The 20,202-nt window shown below is 47.1% G+C and overlaps 1 protein-coding gene across 1 annotated transcript; it reads left to right on the plus strand.

Moving 5' to 3' along the window:
- Nucleotides 1-458: 458 nt before the first annotated feature.
- RPS14 (ribosomal protein S14) lies at nt 459-7,143 on the plus strand. The gene is made up of 5 exons (XM_044231381.1): nt 459-550; nt 3,321-3,471; nt 4,059-4,220; nt 5,994-6,070; nt 7,022-7,143. The coding sequence occupies exons 2-5, from the start codon at nt 3,323-3,325 to the stop codon at nt 7,087-7,089; spliced, it is 456 nt and encodes a 151-aa protein (XP_044087316.1). The 5' UTR covers nt 459-550; nt 3,321-3,322; the 3' UTR covers nt 7,090-7,143.
- The last annotated feature ends 13,059 nt before the right edge of the window (nt 7,144-20,202 follow it).

Here is a 20,202-nt window from a genome sequence, read left to right on the forward strand (position 1 = left end):
TGATAATTTTGTGAGGATTAAATTAAGCAACTGCTCAGCCCAAGCTGGTATGTAATAATTTGAATAATTTATTATGTAATAATGTAATAATATTGAATAATTTATTCGTATTTTACCCAGCACATAGTAGACCAAAATCTGTGATGATCGCTGTTGTTATTGTCATTGCCCTCCGCGCCGCGAGGAGCGCAGCCACCTCCGGGCTGACCAGGCCCGGGGTCAGGCTACAGGAAGTCCATCTAGCTGCGGCCGCCGCCATCTTTGCACACTGGCCCGCCTCACTGAGTAGATGTAGCTGTTTCGTGTAGTCTCAGAGGCAGACCCGCTCGCAGCGACACCCTGCCCTTGTCTCCTTTGGTGCTCTCTTAAGTAAATCGCCTTTGCCGAGGGTGATTCTTCAACTCCTTGGAAACACTAAAGCCGGCATCTTCCGGGAGCCGGCCTCGCTCCGTGACCTCGGGCGTACACTTCCGGGGACGTGAACGTGTCCCGTCGCCCCGCCTGCTCCCGCTCTCTCTTTCCGGTAGCGGAGTCTGGAGAAGACGCGCAGGTAGGATGCCTGGGCGAGAACAATCGAGCGGCATCCTGCGGCGGGGGTCACCCGTCGGGGTCGGGGACGCGGGACTGGGGTGTTTCGGTGGAAGCCGAGTCAGTTGTGGGCGGGGGGCGCGGCCGGTCGACCCCAGAGTCAGGGGCGTGCCTTGTTTCGGAAGGTGGCGGAGGGGGAAGCCTGTGAAATGGGGCCGAGTGCGGCCACAGCCCCTGAAGGCTCTGGCTCCGCGCTGCTGCCACCGCTACATGTAAGGGCCCGCACGGCTTGGTTGAGAAGGAGCGGGGCCGAGCGTGATGTGGCCTCTCCTCTACTCCGCCAGGCTCTTGGAACGTCGCGGGCCCGGCCCCTAATCCCCAGTTGGTTTCCTGGTTTGGGAAATGGGATTAACTGTCGCTCCGATCCCACAGGGTTGTAGTGAGGATTCACGGAGAGAATCAGGAGAAACGGCCCTATGTTGGGTGCTGCCTAAGTCTGGGTGATTGCTAAACCTGGCACGTTGCAAATATTGGGCGCTTAGGGCGCGCCGCGCGAACCCCGAGTCGGGGCGGGGGAGTGTGCATCAGTCTTTGCTGAGCACCTTTGCTGTGCGTTTATAATCTGTTCTCCAGGGACCATTGTCATCACCTCAGGGCGACACGACACGGGGTGGGGAAACGGCACGTGGGCATTTGTTAAGGGACCGGTCACCGCAGGCATCCGTGATCATGCTTCTTAGTTCAGGTCTGCCGGAGTCTTGCTGGGCTTCATCAGGCAGAACTTAAACTTCTCTTCTGTGAGCTGCCTTGGCACCTTCCTCACAGTTCTTACTCTGTGGGACCTGATCTGAGTTCAGGAGCAGTTAACTTCACACACCCAAGGCCTACACTTGTGCGCTTACTGTGATCGCTCCCTGGACTGTACATAAATAAGGAAGGCACTGGGGAGATCCAGGGACCGGGAGACGTGGACTTTTCCGGGTGTGGAATTGTGGTTATTCGTGGAATAGAGGCATCTCAACGCAGGCCAGAGAGTGCTGGGCCGGAGGTTGGGACACTGGTTTTTAGGTTTGGTTTTGCCACTCTTTACAAACCTAGGCAACGCTGTGTTTTCTCTTCATCTGGAAGGGTATAGCCTAAGTCATCGTTATCTTTAGTGTCTTCTGAAGGTGTTAGGAAGCTGTTCGGATTCTTGAGTCTCAGGAGGGCCGGAAGGCCTGGGGCTTTGGTCAGAAAGTAGGTCCTCTTAGTCTTCGCGTTATTATCCTCACCTGCTTTCTTTCTGTTAGCGTCTCCCTCCCCTGGAGTCTGTGACTGTAATGGCACTTCCATTATGTGCTGTGTCAGATAAGAGTTACCTGCTTTCACTAACACTGAGTTTTTGGGATGGGGCTTTTCTCTTAGCCTTCCAAGAGGAGATGTTTTATTGCCTTTAATGCTTGATTCTAGTAAAAATTTTAAGAATTTGGTTTTAATGAGTTGTGGAAGGATAGCAGGAGAGCAGTCGTCAGAGGGTGGGAGATGGCATTTAAACTGGCTTTTGGGGTGCCTGGGTGGCTCAGTGGGTTAAGCCACTGCCTTCAGCTCGGGTCGTGATCTCGGGGTCCTGGGATCGAGTCCCACATCGGGCTCTCTGCTCGGCAGGGAGCCTGCTTCCCTCTCTCTCTCTCTCTGCCTACTTGTGATCTCTGTCTGTCAAATAAATAAATAAAATCTTAAAAAAAAAAATAAACTGGCTTTTGGAAGGATCTGGTAGAGCATGGGATATGTAGTGAGAGATGAAGCTAGAGGGATATGTGGGAAGGGACCCTTGAGTTGTTTTTTTGTTTTTTAAGAATTTAATTATTTGAGAGAGAGAGAGACTATGCGCAGGGGGAAAGGGAGAGGGAGAAGCAGACTCCCCGCTTGAGCAGGGAGTCCAGCATGGGCCTCGATCATGACCTGAACTGAAGGCTTAGCCAACTGAGCCACCCAGGTGCCCCAAGGCTCAGGCAGCAGGTGCCTTCCATAGAGTCTTCAGGTGTCACCAGTTCATAAGTAGGTTGTTGGCCTTAACTGCCTACTAACCCTTTTGGATGTGGTCTTAAAGTCTTTGAGCCTAACCTGTAAATGGTACTTGGGGGCCAGGAGACCAGAAACACTTCCTGTGGCATTGGAAGTATTGTGAGATGTAGACAGGGAATCTCTAAATAATGTAATGTAGTATTTGCCCCAGGGGTACAGGTCTGTGTATCATCTTCACCGTAACACATACCCTCCCCAATGTCCATAAGACAGGGAATCTCTTAACTTGGTTTTCCACTCTGCTCTGCAGCTGACTTGTTGTGTCATCCTAAACAGATCATTAGAAATTCCTCAGGATATGTATTGGCATCAATAAAGCCGAGGGATAATGGCTTTGCCCAGGTTTGCAGAGTGGTCAGTTGAACTTGGAGGTCTCCAGAGACCTAAGCCAGTGTGTGTTTCAAGTTTTTGAGTCCACTTGGTAAAAATTTGAGGGATACTTACGATCTGCTTAGAACTCTAGGCTCCTTTCCTATAAGTGCGAAGAGGTGTGCTTTCAGTGGATTCAGGAAAAAGGTTATCTCAAGGTACTTTGCTTTTTTTCCATCAATCGAAAGCCCCTAAATGCAGGGAGAAAAGAGTTTAGGCAGAGATGAGATCTCACAGACTAGATAGAGGAAAACAGGACATAGAAGAGCAAAACTTGGGAGATTTCCTTCAATAGCTGGGAAGAAGGGGCTGTGGAAACCTTGTCCGTTGCTAATCTTGGATTCTTTTCCTTCTTTTAGAAATGGCACCTCGCAAGGGGAAGGAAAAGAAGGAAGAACAGGTCATCAGCCTTGGACCTCAAGTAGCAGAAGGAGAAAATGTATTTGGTGTCTGCCACATCTTTGCATCCTTCAATGACACTTTTGTCCATGTCACCGACCTTTCTGGCAAGTGAGTACTTGGGTGAAGAGGCATAGGCCAAACTGGTAAGGTCTGGAGGAAGAAATGGCCATGGAACTGGGTGGCAGTTTAAAGAGTCTTGAAAGAATTAAAAAGAATGTTCAGATAAGAAAATGTATTTGGTTGTTCAGCCACAAATACTGGGATTTCCCAAGCACTTTGGTTAGAAAGAGACACATTTTGTGCCCTTAATGACCTTAAAGTATAATCCTTGAATCTTCAGTCTTGGTATTTTGTAGGAGCGGGGGTGGACAGGAAGTCCTCTCTGTGTACGGGTTCTGGCTGCTGTTAGCCAGTTTTTTTGTGACACGTGAAATCACTCAAATTCGAAGCTTTGGTTTTCTCATAATATTTGTGGTGAGGTTAATTGTGCCTGCCTCCTGGAACAGTTGGGAGGATTAAATGCAAAAGTAAATTTATATTGTTAATACAGTGTTCAGTTACTTTGGGTCTTCGTGCGCCATCAGGTGGTCCTTCATCCTCTGCCATACCTGACTGGTACCATTTACTCAGTAAGAATGTGATAAGCATTCACAGTCCTTGGTGGATAAGAGAAGTCACTGAGCTTTTGTTCCCAGGGAAACCATCTGCCGTGTGACTGGTGGAATGAAGGTGAAGGCTGATCGAGATGAGTCCTCTCCCTACGCTGCTATGTTGGCTGCCCAGGATGTAGCCCAGAGGTGCAAGGAGCTGGGCATCACTGCCCTCCACATCAAACTACGGGCCACAGGAGGAAATAGGTACATGAGGCAGGGGCTGGGTGGTGAAATCCCTGGGCTTGGGAGCCAGAGCACTTAGATTTGAGGCTTGGTTTTTCTCTTGTGACTTTGCGCAAGATTCATGAGTGTGTTCAGATTCAGTAGTTGACTGCTGCACCACTGCTTCTACTTGCCACCCCCCCCCAAGCTTACTGTTTATTAAGCACTCAGCTGCATATAAGTATTGTGTTCTAGGTGCTAGGAAAGAAGGATGGAAAAGGATAGCTATACCCTCTTCTCTTCCTGTGTAGAGGTGCCTAGACTGGTAGGACAGTCTGATTTTATTTTTTATTATTATTATTTTTAAAGATTTTATTTATTTATTTGACAGAGACCACAAGTAGGCAGAGAGAGAGGAGGAAGCAGGCTCCCCGCTGAGCAGAGAGCCCGATGCGGGGCTCTATCCCAGGACCCTGAGATCATGACCTGAGCCGAAGGCAGAGGCTTTAACCCACTGAGCCACCCATGTGCCCCAAGACAGTCTGTCTTTAAACAGCCCGAGTAGGGGTTCCTGTGCTTTCCATTTGTGACAAGTGCTGGGAAGCAAGTACAGTGTTGAGGGATGGGAGTTATAAAGTTTAATTTCATCTAAGACCTAAATGTGCCAGGAGTTGGTCCAGTGAAGGAAGGGCAGAGGGGAGAATATTCCAGCCAGTTAGAATTGCAGGGAAAAGGTCTTGAGCAGGAATGAATTTGGCACATCTGTGGGAAAGAGTTGCATGTGGTATGATCAGAGAGATAGGCAGGAGCAAGTTTCTGCCAGGTCTTAGAGGAAGCAGTAAGGATTTAGACTTTAGCCAAAGTGGGGTGGGGGCATAAGAACTTTTTAATAGTAATGACTAGATGAAATTGGGGTTTTGTCTTGATGAGAGAATGTGAGTGCAGAGGTGGGCGGGGGTGAAGCAGTATAGAGGGAGAGAATCTTAAGCAGATTCCATTGCTCAGCACAACCCTGAGATCATGACCTGAGCTGAAATTGAGTTGGATGTGTAATTGACCGAGCCACCCAGATGCTCCAGAGATTGGGGTGGGGGGGGTTTCTGTTTGTTTGTTTTTTAAGATAACTCCTGCTTCAGGGCATCTGGCTGGCTTAGTTGATAGAGCACAGAACTCTTAACCTCAGTCATGAGGTTTATGATACATATATATATGCATGCTATAAGCATATAGCTTATATTAAAAAAAAAAAAAAAACAACCTGTGCTGGGGCGTCTGGGTGGCTCAGTGGGTTAAAGCTTCTGCCTTCAGCTCAGGTCGTGATCTCCCTTTCCTGGGATCGAGCCCTGCATCGGGGCTCTCTGCTCAGTGGGGAGCCTGCTTCCATCTTCCCTCTCTCTGCTTGCCTCTCTGCCTAGTTGTGATCTCTGTCTGTCAAATAAATAAATAAATAAAATCTTAAAAAAAAAAAAAAAACCTATGCTTTGTGAGCAGCAGACCAAAGTGGTCCTCTGGGGAGATATTAGTGTTTTGGTTTTGGGTCGGGGAGCGGCTAGAAATGGACAGATTGCCCCCAAAAAATTACAGCCTTGGCAAGAAGGACAGTCCGCTGCAGGCAAGAACAGAGCTTGAACTCTGATGCATGGGCCAGAAAGTATGCAACAAAAACCATACGTAGCCCACTAAGCCTTAAATACTTATTTTTTGGTCCTTTCTGAAAAGGTGCAGATTCCTGAACTATAGAGGGTTGTGGAATCTAGAAAGAACCCATAATGAGTTGGACAAAGCTTTTCTTAATGTAGGTCCTCATTTCCCTAGAACCAAGACCCCTGGACCTGGGGCCCAGTCAGCCCTCAGAGCCCTTGCCCGCTCAGGAATGAAGATCGGGCGGATTGGTAAGTGCCTCCCTCTAGCTACCATTTGGATTTGCTTTGAGTCATTGACCCTAGAAAACTTGTGTTGAACCCAGTAGGATACAGAGCCTGGTCCGGGGCCTATTGGCAGTTAGGGTGCCAGAGGTAATGGGGGTTGCAAGAGGCATCATACGACAGAATTTCTTCCAGAGCACCCCTGTCACGTTGATGTGAATGTTGACCGCGCAGTTTGATTTCTGAACCTTTGCCCCCCACTGCCTGGTGTGCAGGGCCTGAGACTGGCTTGTGGAACTGATGGGAGATGAATTGTCTGTCCTTTTCAGTGTTTCTTAAGGGAGTTGGCATTTTGTGTGGTCTGTCCCCTGAATTGTAAGACTGTCCGCATACTTGGTTTTTTCCTACTATTAGAGTGTGCTAGTTATTGTAACAATGAAAAATGAATGCAGGGAGCAGCAACTCCCGTGGCTGAGAATCATGGCGAGTCCCCTACATCTGCCTAGTGTCTGCCCCCTCAAGCCCATGATCTCCTGGCCCCTTACTCCTAGGAAGGTATTAGTTCTTCCCTGTTTCTCTGCATGTAATAGCATCATACAGTAACCCCCTGGTTTAGTTAATGGTTTAGCTTTTTACCTTTTGAAAAGGCGGTAGGTAGTGTTCAGTTGCCCCTGTTTAGAATAATCTTTCCGCTAGAGAGTCCATGGGCTAGATGTCAGAAATTAGATATCTCACCTCTTTGATCTTGTAAGTTGAGTGTCTTTTCTGAACCCTGGTTTTCCCTTCAGAAAAGTGAGTTCAGACCAACTCAGAAATTTTGAGGAAGCAGCAGATGGGGCAGTCCATATCTATGTGTTACATACTGAGGATTCACGTGGGGAGCAGTGGGATTCACTGTTGGTCTGTTTTCCACTGGTTTAGGGAGGCTTGGACTCTTTCCCATCCAACTCTAGGCAATGATGTTTTTTCTTCCTACAGAGGATGTCACCCCCATCCCCTCCGATAGCACCCGCAGGAAGGGGGGTCGCCGTGGTCGCCGTCTGTGAACAGGATTCCTCAAATTAATGTTTTCTGTTAATAAATTGCCTTTGTGTAAGCTATTTCGACTCTAGTCTTCTCTTTCAGGAATATTAGATTCTTTCCTCCTAGCTACACTTCACCAGGGTGGGAGACTCACTGGTGGTCACAGGTGCAGGATAGAGGAGGAATTTAGTAGATAACGCAGCTTCAGAGGATATAGATAACTTGCCAAACAGGAACACAGGAGGGATTGGTTAGGCCCCTGACCTGTGACAGGGTGAGCCTGTGTTCTGTGAAGTGACTTCCTGGGAGGAGTCCCCTAAGGAGAGGTGAGATGCCTGTGCTACAGGTGGGTCTTTTCCACACGGCTTGTTGTGGCCGCCATCTAAAGCAGGCCAAGGCCTTAGAGACCTTGTTTTGAAGGCGGAGATGTTGGTTCCAAAAATGGACTAATTCTTAAAGAGCTGGAGCAGAGTGGAAACTGTTGAGCCAAGTGTAGTCTGAGCAGAAGAGGAGCCTTCCAGACTTGAGCCATATATAAACACATGTGGGTGTGTACTCGCCCCCCACACCTTCTGTGCAGAATTGGGAGCGCACTCTGCTGCGTCTTGCTTGTTCTCACTTGGCAGATCTTGGAGATTGTTCCACATCAGTACATAAAGTACATAGAGATTTGGTCACCCTACAAATACACACCAAGCCCTATTTTCATCAGTGATTAAAAAAAGTTTTTGCTCTCCGGAAGCTTGCATCCACCTCCAAGGACTCAGTGGCACCAGATGGTATGGAGTGTTCTGCGAGAGATTAGCATAGGGCCCAGTGATGGTGGCTGCTACGAAGTTGGGTGGTTAATAAAGTAAGCTGGGGAGAAGAAAATGTTATTAACGTAAGGAGGAGAAAAAACATGTACTTTCCTGTATTTATTGAAAAAATCCACACGGGTTGAATTGCCCACGCAGTTCAAATATGTTGCTCAAGGTTTCAGCTATAGTCATTCAAGGAGATGGGAGCATTTCAACTCTGTAATACTGTTTAAAAACCCATAACCTAGTTGGAGGACATTCTACAAAATACCAGTGCTTAAGTTGTCAAAAGTGATGAAAAACAAGGACAGAAGACCAGAAGAGATTATGGAGACAGAACTAAATACGGCGCTGGATCCTGAACCAGAAAGAGGGCGTTAGTGTGAAAACATAAAATCCAAGTAAGACCTGAAGTTCAATTAGTAATGTACCAACATTCGTTTCTTAATTTTGACAAATGTTTTGTGGTCGTGTAAGATGTTAACATTAGGGAAAGCTAGATGAGTGGTATATAGAAAAGCCATATATAATCTTTGCAACTTTTTGGCAAATCTAAAATTAATCCAAAGTAAAAATGTGAAGGGGGAAAAAACGAGGGTATTACTTACAGTCAGCCTGGTTTCTGAGGCAGGGTATGTATAGACCCTCATGTGGTAAACAGTGCTGGGCAAAAATAACCCAGTACCCCCAGCTTCAGACTGTAGTTTCGGCAAATGACGACTCAGCCACTGAGTGAAAATTTCTGTGATAATGGCTGCTTCATAGGGTATCCTAAGAAATAGATTCAAGTGTTCAGCACAGTTCCTGGCTCTGAAGAAGCTACTGCTATTCTTACGCCTGTTCAGTTCTTCTGCCGAGGAGCATGAATGACAGCTGGCTGGAATCCTGGTGGAAAAATGCTGGCAGTTGCTAGAGCATTCTTTTTATTTCCTGTGATGGGACTTTGCAACTTGTCCTGCTGTTTCCCGGTAACCAGGGATGCAATCAGGCAGGTCTTTGAAAGCAGTTTCTTTCAGTGGTTTGCAAGGAGAGCCAATTTGCACAGCTTGGGTTGGAACAGAGTAGTTTGTTGGGCACAGGCACGCAGGGCAGGAGGACTGGGTGAGCAGTTGCCCACCTGTGACTCGGACCGTGGGAGCCCAGCTTTGGCAGGTGAGCCTGATGACATGGGCTACAGTTACAACCCCAACCAAGCCCCTAGAAATGGTCTCTTCTGCCCTCCTGCCTCCTTTATCTGACCTGAGCCCCTGGACGTCTCCTAAACACGCCTCCCTGTCTCCGCTCTGGCCCCTGCCTAGCCCTAGACCACAGGTTTTGTTACTGGTCCTGCCACACACTTCATCCTCTCCTGCCCAAGCCAAACCTACTTCCTTTCACTTTTAAGTTCTCCGAGGCTTCAGTCTTCTGCTCATGTTCCCTCCTGGCTTGGCTCCTTCAGCATCTTCTCTCCCTCACTTCACCTCACTATCTTCTCATCTGTTAGAATCAGTTCTTCATCCCTCTCAAAGTCACCCTCCTGGGTGCCCCTCAAACGTGCTTCACTGAATTCCCATGGCACCCCTACTTCCCATGCGCCACCACTGTCCCCTGTAACATTCTAACTTTCCCTACAAATCTGTGAGCTCTGAGAGGGCAAAGCGGGTCTTGTTCACTGTCTTCCACCCCAGCCCAGTCTCCCAAGTATGGGCTCAGTAATTAATGAATCACTGAAAGAATAGGTGAATGGGCTTCCTCCCTCTGGAAACCAAATAGGTTCTATAAACTAGATTTTTTTTTTTTCATAAAATTTTTTTGAAGATGTTTATTTTTTTTTCGAGAGTGTGCATGGGCAAGCGGGGGAAGAGTGGAGAGATTCTCAAGCAGACTGTACACTTAGCATGGAGCCTCATGCGGGGCTTGATCCCATGACCCTTAGATGACTTCAGCTGAAACCAAGAGTCAGATGCTTAACTGATTGAGTCACCCAGATCCCCCTAAACTAGATCGTTTAAAGAGCCTTGTAGATCCTTGATAAATTAAAACAAACATGTGTTCCTGTGCTTCAAAGAGATAAAGGAACTCCCCAAGGGCACTCAGAAATGAGGGGGGAAAGTTCAAGATGAAATGGATTAGGGAACGCAGCTGTAGGCAGAGAGAGTTGGGGTAGCCCTTCTGGCAAATACCAAATCAGTGCCAGGAAGTTAAGTCTAGGCTATGCCCTTACCTCTCACCTCAGGCCCAAAGTGAGGAAGCGGAGCTTGACTTTCACAATAAGCCAGAAGTGCTCAGATTTCTGGGCTAGTATGTTCCTAATAGAGCTGTTCTGGGTCCTTGGCAAAAGCAAATCCTCTGGAAAGAACCACAATTGAGGCCTTCTGGTTTCCTACAGATAAGGTTCAATTGAGTAGAACCTCCCCCCCCCAAAATACCGAGACATGAAAATAGGCACCCAATGAGAGTCAACAAAGTTTTTTACATATCCCAAGGACTCCATATTAGAATTTTTAAAATATTTTACTTATTTACAGAAAGGGAACATAGGAGAGGGAGAAGCAGGCTTCCCGCAGAGCAGGGAGCCCAATGCGCGACTCTATCCCAGGACTCTGGGATCATGACCTGAGCCAAAGGTAGGCACTTAACGGCTGAGCCACCCAGGGACCCCAACTCCATATTAGAATTAACAAAATATAACCTTATAGGAAATGTTTAAAGAAACAATGGAACAAAAGACTCAGCAAAATATGAATAATTGGATGCCTTTAAAAAGGAAGCAAAGAAAACTACAATAGTTATTGAAATTAAATACTCAGTGGATGGGTTCAATGGCAGATGAGAGCCAACAGAAGAAAGAATTACTGAACTCCAAAGTAAAGAAATTACAAAATTTAAAGAAATTACAAAACCAAAAAGTCCAGTGGGATTGGAACTGAATATAGTCCTGGATTGCTCCCTTCCCATTCTGCCTGAGTGAGGGCACTAGCCTTCCAGTTAATCTTCATTGACCTGGGTGATGATGTGTCTCCCTGTCATCTAGGAGTTTACTTTGAAGGTCATTTTTAATCTCTAAATGCAGAATCAGGAAAACTTCCCAAGACATGACTTCAGGGAAGTCATTGATCTTAGTAGTGCAAAGAGAAGATAGGTTAGGAACTTAAAATTGGTCAATTCTGTCTTGGAGAGAAAGGGGGCAAGCAGCCTTGTTGCGTGTAGTCCTGAGGTGGTAGGATTTGGCCATCGGATGGAGTTGGGAAGAGGTAGACTTGAGTTACCAAAGAGTTTTCTAAAAGAGCTACTTGAAGAGGGAATACAGCTGCTTAATAAGCTAGAGATCTCCCCATCATTGGAGGCATACAAGTATGAACCAGACCCCCAAAGCTAGTTACATCAGAATCTCTTAGTGTGGCAGAGGTCACTGTTTCCCAATATGCCTTTTCTTCATTTTCTGTTATAAAAAGGAGTCTCAATTTTTAGCTGGTTGTATGGTTGATCAGAATAAAGAATCAGTGGTGCCTGGATGGCTCAGTTGGTTAGACATCTGACTTGATCTTGGGGTTGTGAGTTCAAACCCTGTACTGGGCTCCATGCTGGGCATGGAACCTACTTGAAAAAATTAAAAAAAAAAAAAAAAGGGGGTGCCTGGGTGGCTCAGTGGATTAAGCCTCTGACTTCAGCACAGGTCATGATCTCAGGGTCCTGGGATCGATCCCCTCATCAGGCTCTCTGCTCAGCGGGGAGCCTGCTTCCCCATCTCTCTCTGCCTGCCTCTCTGCCTACTTGTGATCTCTCTGTCAAATAAATAAATAAAATCTTTAAAAAAAAAATTAAAAAAAAAAAAAAAAGAGGGACACCTGGGTGGCTCAGTTGGTTGAGCAGCTGCCTTCTGCTGGGGTCATGATCCCAGCGTCCTGGGATTGAGTCCCACATTGGGCTCCTTGCTCGGCAGGGAGCCTGCTTCTCCCTCTGCCTCTGCCTGCCATTCTGTCTGCCTGCGCTCGCTCTCTCTCCCTCTCTCTGACAAATAAATAAAAATCTTTAAAAAATAAAAAAAAAAATAAAAATAAAAGATTCTTCAGGCAGCTCATTGTGGTCCATATGACTTAAGTTGTGGTCAATGACATGTAAGGATAATTTGTGTATGCAATTTGCAGGAAGTATCTTGGAATTATTAACTATAGTCACCTACATTATATCCCCAAGACTTATTATAAGTATAGGAAGTGTCTTGTAGGGGAAGAGGCATACCATTTTAACATTTCCTTTATATAATTGCTTTCACATCCCTCCTGGAACCTTTCACCTTATCAGACAGGCTCTCCATGACCATCACAGATGAATTAGTGTTCATCATCTATCCCCCACCTAGCCATTATTTTCAAGATATTTAGCCATTTACTTGCCATATTCATAGCACTTAACTCCACCTGATATATACATCTAAGTGTGTGTGTGTGTGTGTGTGTATATATATATATATATATATATATTTGTGTGTCTAAGTCTGATGGTCTTCCAACTCTGAGCATGCATCAGATTCAGGAGGTCTGGGATGGAGGCCTAAAAATTTGCATTTCAAACAAGATGGTATGCTGCTGCTGTCAATGGTCTAAAGACCACAATTTGAGAACCACTAGACATGGCTTTTTAGGTTCACTGCTCTATCCCGGTAGCAGGAAGGGTGCATAAGTGGTGGTCCTTTGTAGATACTTGTTGACTCAAATTCCTGGCATTACCTCATTTAATTGCTTTGAGGTAAGTACTGTTATTATCCACATTTTACATATAGGGAAACCAAGGGTCAGAGATAAGTGACTTGTGCAGGGGCACAGCTAGAAAGGGGCAGAGCTGGGATTTAATGCTGCACTTGTCTGTAACCACAGATAGTGCCCTTTAATCACTACACTGTCACACGGGCAGGTGGGGGCTCCTGGGGCTCCTGGGCAGGTGGGGGCACAGTCTGACTGGCAAGGAGGTACAGGAGGGGGATCCGCCTGTCCTCACTTCTGTAAAAGACAGGGAAGTAGATGGCAGCAGTCCTGCTCCTTTTTTTTTTTTTTTTTAAGATTTTATCTATTTGACAGAGACACAGTGAAAGAGGGAACACAAGCAGGAGGAAGGAGAGGGAGAAGCAGGTTTCCTGCCAAGCAGGGAGCCCCGACAGGATCATGACCTGAGCCGAAGCAGGCACACCTAACGACTGAGCCACCCAGGTGCCCCCAGAGTCCTGCTCCTAAGGGAGCCTAGCAGCTGCCCTTACTTGTGGCACTCACTTATGGGTGAGCACTAGGTGGCGGCATCATTCTGATAGGAAGCTGCCTGCTTGGGATGGTGATGGTGTCTGGGTTCTGATCTGAGTTCTTGCCACCATTAGTTCTCCCATCCTAGGCATATCCCATGGGCCTATGGGTAGGTCTCAGATTCCCCATCTTTACAGAGAAGAGATCAGATCTCCTTCATCTCCAAAGCACCCTTGCAGCTCAAATACCACCTCGAAGAGACAGGTACAGGCACTAATATTCAAACACCCCCAAACTAGTTGTACTATTGTTTTCTCCCCCACTGGAAAAAAAGCGCAACCACCATCACCCCCAAAAAACTACAAAAGCCCCGCTATAACAGTAATGTCCAAAAGAAATATAAGACACAAAACTGAGCCACATGTAATTTCGAGTTTCCTAGACCCATTAATAGAGTAGAAAATAATATAAATTGTAACATATTTTATTTAATGCAATATATCCAAAATATTTTCATTTCAAGGTAGTAATATGAAAATTATCAAGGTATTTTACATTCTTTTCTTATTGTAAGTGTTTGAAATCCAGCACGTCTCAATTAGACTAGCCATGTTTAAGACTTCAACTGCCACATGTGGCTAGTGACTGCCCTGTTAGGCAGCACAGTCCTAGAATATTCATGGCAAATGTTTGTTGAGGTAGGAACTGTGTTGAGTGTTTAATATGCATTATCTTAGTCCTCACAGCACCCAATGAAGTAAGCAAGGTTATTATCCTCTCATTTTTGCAGATGAAGAAACTGAGCCTCCATGACACTGAGTGTCTTAGGCAAAATCACATACTGCAGGTAAGCAGAAGAGTCTAGATTTGAGCTTGGCTCTGTCTGTCTCCGGGAAATGGGCTCTTCGTCATGATATAATCTAGCCCTGCTGGTAGATACTCAGTCATGGGGTCCCAATGACAGGGTTCCAAATCCAGGGAGTGCAAAAGCCTGGAGCCAACAAGAGGGCCTGTGAGGGTAGGAGGTGAGGCCTTAAGCTGTCATTCTCCTATCCTAGTTGTGTATTTGGCAATGCTGAGCTTGGCTGGCAAACCACCAGTGACTCCGTCAAGGAGAAATCATGATCTTGGGAAAATCATGTTTGCATGATGAGTAACTGAGCTTACCCCAAAAAAAAAACCAAAAAAACCCTTGCATCGGGAGCAAATGAAAATTGAGAACTGCAGAACAATAGGATTAAGCTACAGGTGAGTGCAGAAGAGGGTAAATTCCAAGGGCCCAATGGGTAGACATTGTAGCAAGTAAGTGGTAGGTTTCCCTCAGAAAAAATAGTGATGATGTTAATAACCAAAATTTATTATGTACTTACCAAGCAACTTAAATGTAGCATCTTACTAATCCTCATAATCACACTAGGAAACAGGTACGACTCTCATTACCATGTTACAGAAGAGGAAACTGAGGCACAGGACTCTCGTAGTTAGCAGAGTTGAGATTCAGCCACAGTAACTCGGTCTGGAGTCTGTGTTTTGGATTGCTCTGCTTTCCTACTGCCTAGAACAGTCTGCTTCTGTCTCTGGAGGCATGCAAATAGATTATCAGGGATGTGAAGAAATGCTCAGAAAAGGTCGTTCCTGGGTAGGACAGGAGCCTGGTGAACCGATACTAAGCTTGTCTGGAGAGTGAGTGAGTGTGGAAATTGCCCATCGGAGACAAAGATAGGGAAAGAATCACATCTGCCTTTCAAATCTCTCCCACGGGAATTAGGGGTACAGGAGGCCTGGCCAAAGTGAATAAGGGGTCTTTGGAGGCAGCATGGCATGTAGTTAAGAGAGTAGAATCTGCAGACAGCTCAGACCTGCATTCAAGTCCCAGCTCTGCCACTTACTAGTGTCCTTAGCTTGTACTTATCTCATTAATCTCCCTGAGGCTCCTAGGGCTGTTTTGACAATGAAATGAGAAACCGTGTTATGGGAATCCGTTATACTCACTCACAGAGGTGAGACACCCATGGGGAACAAAAGCCAGGAATGAAGGCCTTGGTGTACTTCGGGAAGTTTCACTTTTTCCTCAAATCCAGTAGACGGTGCTGTCGGTGGCAGCCTTTGCGCAATGAGCTGCCATGCTGAGGCAGGAGGGCTGAGTCCTGAGGAACAGAACGGAGGTGTCGGGGCACTCGTTTGGCTGCCATGGAGGGGAGACCCTGGGGAGGAGGCTGTGTGACAGAGTAACCTTGCTTGGGGGGCAGCTTCTGCAGAAGACCCTCATTGTGCAGGAGCTGGGCAGGACACTTCTCAGCCCCGTCCGTCCCCATTCCCTCTTGAGTCATTCCCATCCACAAACCTGCCCCAAAGCCATGACCTGAGTCCTCTTCCGGCTGCTGCCCCCGTTCCCCCACCCCACCCCCCACTACCCCGTGCTGCCCCTTGCACACTGGTGCCATTTCTCCCAGTCACCTTCCGACCCAATTCACTGATCTCGTGTCTCCATCTCCCATGGCCTCCACGTGGCCATGCCCAGGGACCTTCTCCTCCACCTTGTCCTCAGCACAATCTGCCACAGTTAACACTCCTCCTCCACTCCTTTACTGGGATCTGTGAGCGCACCCTCTCCTGGCTTTCCTTCTCTCTGACGGCTCCTCTACGCTGGTCAGGGTTGCTCCTCCATCCAGTCTCTAAATGTTGAGGGTCCCTAGAGCACAGCCCTAGTCCCAGGGTTGTAAATTCCATCTGCAAGTTGATCATTTACAAATGTCTGTGTTCACTCTTTTTTTAAGTTTCAGTCTGGTACCATCAGACATCTACTTGATGTCTGTGTGTGGGTGTCACACAGAATACAGCCAAAACCAAACTCTGAAGTCTGCCTGTTCCAGAATGTGCTCTTCCATCTTTCCCATCTTGAATGCCACCATCTATTGTGCCCCAAACCCCGGCACCATCTTTGATCTCATTCCCAAAGCAGATGCTGACATCTCCCGCTTCAAAACAGCTGTGGAATCCATCCACTCTCCCAGTCTCCACACTACCGGAAATCACCACCACCTCTCATCTAAGCCACTTCACGCCTAGCTGGTCTCCAGGCTCCCACTCCTGCTCCCCTTAAATCTGCACGCCACACATCATTTTTAAAACATTAACCAAACCCAGCCCCTTCCTGTCTCACACCCTCTGCTAGCTTCCCATTGTTTTGAAATAATACCCACTAGCACCCAGGCCTGCATGATCTGGCCCCTGCCTAGCCCATCAACAACATCTGAAACCACTCTCTCCCTTGCTCAAAATGCTCAGACGTATGGCATTTCTTTCTGTTCCTCAAATGTGCCAACGACTTCCTATTTCTGTGAATGACATCATCTTCTCTGTCACCCAAGTAGGAATGCTCCGCAGCATCTTGGTCCCATCCCTTTCTCCAGAAAGGCCCAAGTCCGGTCTGGCCCAAGTCCTGTGGACTTTCCTCCTGACCTTTTTACTCTTCGTCCCCATTCCTCAATGTCCCAGCCACAGGCTCCATCAGGCCTTGCCTCTCCAGCTTGACTTGTCACGACAGCCTTCTAACTGGTCTTTCTGCCTCCAGATCGATCCCTGACCCCTAAGCTTAACCCCAGTCCTTGGTAGCCTGGTAATCTGATTGATATCTGACTCCTGCTCCACCCTCTGGAGGCTGGGGCTCAGTCCTCGCCGGGTGTCTTCACATGCCCCTGTATCCTAGTGCCTGGTGTAGAACTGCTGCTTGGTACATATGTGTTGGATGAATGAGTCATGGGGAGGACTACTCAGTCTGTCCTGCTCAGAGGCACTAGCTGAGATCACAAGTCGAAAGGCTATTTACCTGCCTGCCAGATGGCACCTGGGAGAAGAGTCTGGGAGTTCCAGATCCTAAATTGGTTGTAAAACATCTGACCTTGGGCAAATCAGATTCTTTCCTTGCTCAATTATCCCTTCGATAAGATGGGAAGAAACAGAATAGCTAGTCTCTTTGTCCCAGTGGCATTGTACTATATTCAGGGCCTTTTGTTACTAAGTGCTTTTCGTCCAGGCTCTCCTTAGACCTTCCCAGCAGTCCCATGAGGCAGTGGGGATTGTCTGTCCCTATCGTACAGATTGTCAAGGAAGCAGCCGGAGCCACTGTGTTAAAGCGCAATCAGATAACAGCACTCCTCTGCTCAAAGGCTTCTTCCCAGGGCTCTGATTTCACTCAGAGGAAAAGCCAAAGTCACGAACATAACCACAGGGTCTGGCTGCATACGTCACTGATCTCACGTCCATTTACTCTGCAGCTCAGTGACTCCACTCCAGCCACACTAGCCTCCTTCCTATTCCTCAACCAAGCCAAGCACATCCCCACCATGGGGCCTTTGCTCTTCCTGTTCCTTCTGCCAAGGACACTTCCTCAGACATGGGCTTGATAAACCACCTCACCTCCTTCAAGCCTACCCTCAAATCTGGCCTTGCCAGTGAGGTCCATCCCAACACCCTACAAAGTGCTGCAGCCTGCCCCCATCCGCCTGCCCCAGCAACGCCTTCCCTTTTTCCCAGCTTGCTCATCTCTCTCCCACAGAATAGTTTACTTGTCTCCCTCTAGCACGTGTTCCATAAGGGCAGAGATGGTTCTCTGCTTTGTTCATTGAGGTAGCCCAAGTACCCAGGACAGTACCTGGCACAAAGCAGATGTGCAATCAGTAATTGTTGAATGAGTGGAAGAAGTAAAGCAAGTGACTTGCCTGGGGCAGGTCAAGCAGATAAGAGACTGGAGCCAAGACCTGCTCCTTCCCCCACGAAGAGCCCCTTTTCTGGATCGGTATTCATGGCGCAAGTATACTAGGATCCACAGAGGCCCCACGCCAGGCCATGTGGGGTGTGGACAGAGCCGGACATGAACAGCCTGCCTGCCACCTGGGGTAGCTCTTCCTTCTCCAGGACTTAAGGGACTAAGAGGAAGAACAGAACATGCCTGAGGCCCTGGGCGACTCCACCTCCTGGCCCACCCAAGTGAACTGGCAGGAACTCACACCCCTGGAGCCTGGAGTATCCAGGCCAAGGGAGGGCAGGCATTTCAACGGACCAGCTCGAAGGGTACAGTATGAGACTCCCAGGAAGGCCCTGGGTGGGAGGATACACATGCTTGAACAGACAGGCTTGCTGTTCCCTTTTGTTGAGCAGCTCCAAATCTCTGGACACAGTCAGGGTCCCTGATTCAGATTTAGCAAGTTTGCAGGAAAAATCACATTGAGCTACCAAAATTTTACTGCACAGTTAGTCTCTATGTCAGACATGTGTATGCTAGCTCATTCAATTCTCCCAGCAACCCAGTAAGATGGGTTCTGTTGTAGGTCTATTAGATTCTATTGTGTGCCTATTTTACAGATGAGGAAACGGAGGCAAAAGGGAATTAAGTAATCTACTTAAAATCGCATATCTAGGGGCGCCTGGGTGGCTCAGTGGTTTAAGCCTCTGCCTTCGGCTCAGGTCGTGATCTCAGGGTCCTGGGATCGAGCCCCACATCGGGCTGTCTGCTTAGCAGGGAGCCTGCTTCCCTCTCTCTCTCCCTCTGCCTGCCTCTCTGCCTACTTGTGATCTCTATCAAATAAATAAATAAAAATCTTTAAAAAAAAATAAAAATAAAATCGCATATCTAGTAAGTGGTAGAGCTGGAATTTTTTCCTATCAAAACAAACAAACAACTTTTGATAGTTCCTGAGAAAGTCCAAAAAAAAAAGCACACATTATGTGTCTATGCTGTGAAAGAGCCCACTGTCCTCGCAAGTGTCAGTGTTAACAGTGATGGGAATGTAGTGTCTTCTTAGCAGCCAGCACAGTGCCTGTATAGGATTTGTGTACGATTGCCTTTTTTCCCAGGACCCTGGAATCATGACCTGAGCTGAAGGTAGGTGCTTAATGACCAAGCCACTCAGGAGCCCCTAAAAGTGATCATTCCTAAACCCATAACAATAGTCAACTATTGTTAATTTTATCTAATATCTCTCTGTATCTTTCTTCTGAACCATTTGAAAATATGATGCAAACATCATGTCATGTCACCTCCAAGTATTTCATTTAGCCTTCAGCGCCTAAAAGGAAATATTCACTTAATGGCTAAAAATTCTATTATCCCACCTAAGAAAAACTGTAATTCCCAAATAGCCTCTAATATTCTATCCAGATTCACATTTCCTCAGTTTCTCAAAAATACCTTTTGTAGCTTTTCTTTTCAAACCAGAATCTTGTCAAGATCCACAAATTGCAAGGATGCCTTGGTGGCTCAGTCGGTTGGTTAAGTGGCTGCCTTCAGCTCAGGTCATGACCCCGGGATCCTGGGGTCAAGTGCTGCATTGGACTCCTTGTTCAGCAGGGGGCCTGCTTCTCCCTCTGCCTGCTGCTCCCCCTGCTTGTGCTCCCTTTCTCTCTGACAAATAAATAAAATCTTAAAAAAAAAAAAAAGATTCACAAATTGCATCTTGTTATTACATTTCTTTAATCTTTTTAAAAAAGATTTTATTTTTATATAATCTCTACACCCAACATGGGGCTTAAACTCCCAACTCTGAGATCAAGAGTCCTATGCACTATTGACTGAGCCAGCCAGGCTCCCCTACATGTCTTTCTTTCTTTTTAAAAGATTATTTATTTATTTGAGAGAGAACAGAGTGGGCAAGTACATGAGCAGGGGGAGGGAGGGAGAGGGAGTTACAGGCTCCCCACTGAGCAGGAAGCCTGATGCAGGGCACAGTTCCAGGGAGCATCTGAGTGAAGGGAGACACTTGGCCGACTGAACCACTTAGGTGCTCCACCCCTACATTTCTTCAATCTTTTAAAATATAAAACCCTGTCTACACACTTATCTTTTTCATGACATTGGCCATTTGATGGTAACAGTCACTGTCTTGCAGACTGTCCCTGGATTGTTTCCTCATGCTGTCATTTAACTTGTTCTTCTACTCCTTTAATTACTGTAAGCTGGAACTTAGGGTTTTTTTTGTTTTTTAAAAGATTGTATTTAGGGGCGCCTGGGTGGCTCAGTGGGTTAAGCCGCTGCCTTCGGCTCAGGTCATGATCTCAGCGTCCTGGGATCTAGTCCCGCATCGGGCTCTCTGCTCAGCGGGGAGCCTGCTTCTCTCTCTCTCTC

The sequence above is a fragment of the Neovison vison genome, chromosome 1 (genome assembly GCF_020171115.1).
Source record: "Neovison vison isolate M4711 chromosome 1, ASM_NN_V1, whole genome shotgun sequence".
Taxonomy (NCBI): Eukaryota; Metazoa; Chordata; class Mammalia; order Carnivora; family Mustelidae; genus Neogale; species Neogale vison.

Bases quoted from the DNA above. Each gene is read 5' to 3' on its own strand.
- RPS14 (XM_044231381.1), top strand. From the start codon at position 3,323: ATGGCACCTCGCAAGGGGAAGGAAAAGAAGGAAGAACAGGTCATCAGC. The intron at 3,472-4,058 runs GTGAGTACTTGG...TTTTGTTCCCAG, and splicing joins GTCACCGACCTTTCTGGCAA to GGAAACCATCTGCCGTGTGA. The intron at 6,071-7,021 runs GTAAGTGCCTCC...TTCTTCCTACAG, and splicing joins AATGAAGATCGGGCGGATTG to AGGATGTCACCCCCATCCCC.